Source organism: Penaeus monodon, chromosome 21 (assembly GCF_015228065.2).
Source record: "Penaeus monodon isolate SGIC_2016 chromosome 21, NSTDA_Pmon_1, whole genome shotgun sequence".
In the NCBI taxonomy this organism is placed as follows: Eukaryota; Metazoa; Arthropoda; class Malacostraca; order Decapoda; family Penaeidae; genus Penaeus; species Penaeus monodon.
The window spans coordinates 23,274,455-23,275,226 of NC_051406.1; the positions used below are offsets into that span (position 1 = coordinate 23,274,455).

Genomic DNA, 772 nt, shown 5'->3' on the forward strand with positions numbered 1-772 from the left:
CATGTTAAACTATGAATTCTGATTGCCAGAAGTACATTGCTTGCTGGCTTAACTTACTTCTTTTTCAACACATTCAGACCTCTAACAATGGAAATTGATTTGGTAATAATGCTTTACACCAGTGAAATGTGGCATCACCATTAGCCTCGAAGATATGTGAATTTTCAATGGCATGAAAATATGCTAAATTGGTTATACTAATTCTGGGGAAAAAATCCTTATTAATTTGTTGAATATATTCAATCTGATTTTGTGTCAATAAAGTGTGTTCCCTAAAATGCTCACCATATTTAACATTAACCTGAAATAAGTAAACAATGGACACTAAACAATCAACACTGTTTAACATTTCAAATCCAGAAATTTAGAGTAGTGACACCATAAATCTTCAGAAAAGAGTGAAATGTTCTTAGAAAGTATTTTACAAATCTATTTTCCTCCTAGATCAGCTAGCAATTATAATATATATTTGGTCAGCAAACTTAAACAATGGCCACCCCTTAATAAAGCACTACTTACAGCAGTTGTGAGGACAGGTGTGGAGAGATTCTCCCATGTGTGATGTGGATACAGCTGTGGCTTCCCAACAAAGTCTAGCTTCTCCAACAGTTTTTCATCACAGGTCATTTTCCCCTCGAGCTCTTCCTGTGACATGCGAGGAAAAAATGTTTAAAAAAGTATCTAACTGTTTCTGTGTGCTTTTGTATGAAGGTCAAAAATACAAGTAATGATGAAGACTGAAAGGGCAAGTGAGTGTGCATATGTGTATAAT

The 772-nt window shown here is 34.6% G+C and overlaps 1 protein-coding gene across 1 annotated transcript in view; it reads right to left on the reverse strand.

Moving 5' to 3' along the window:
• Positions 1–772, reverse strand: part of LOC119586363 — a 7,214-nt gene that overhangs the window by 6,135 nt on the left and 307 nt on the right. The window contains exon 2 of the mRNA XM_037935075.1: positions 520–645. Within this exon, the coding sequence (XP_037791003.1) occupies positions 520–645 (126 nt within the window). The remainder of the gene's footprint in view (positions 1–519; positions 646–772) is intronic.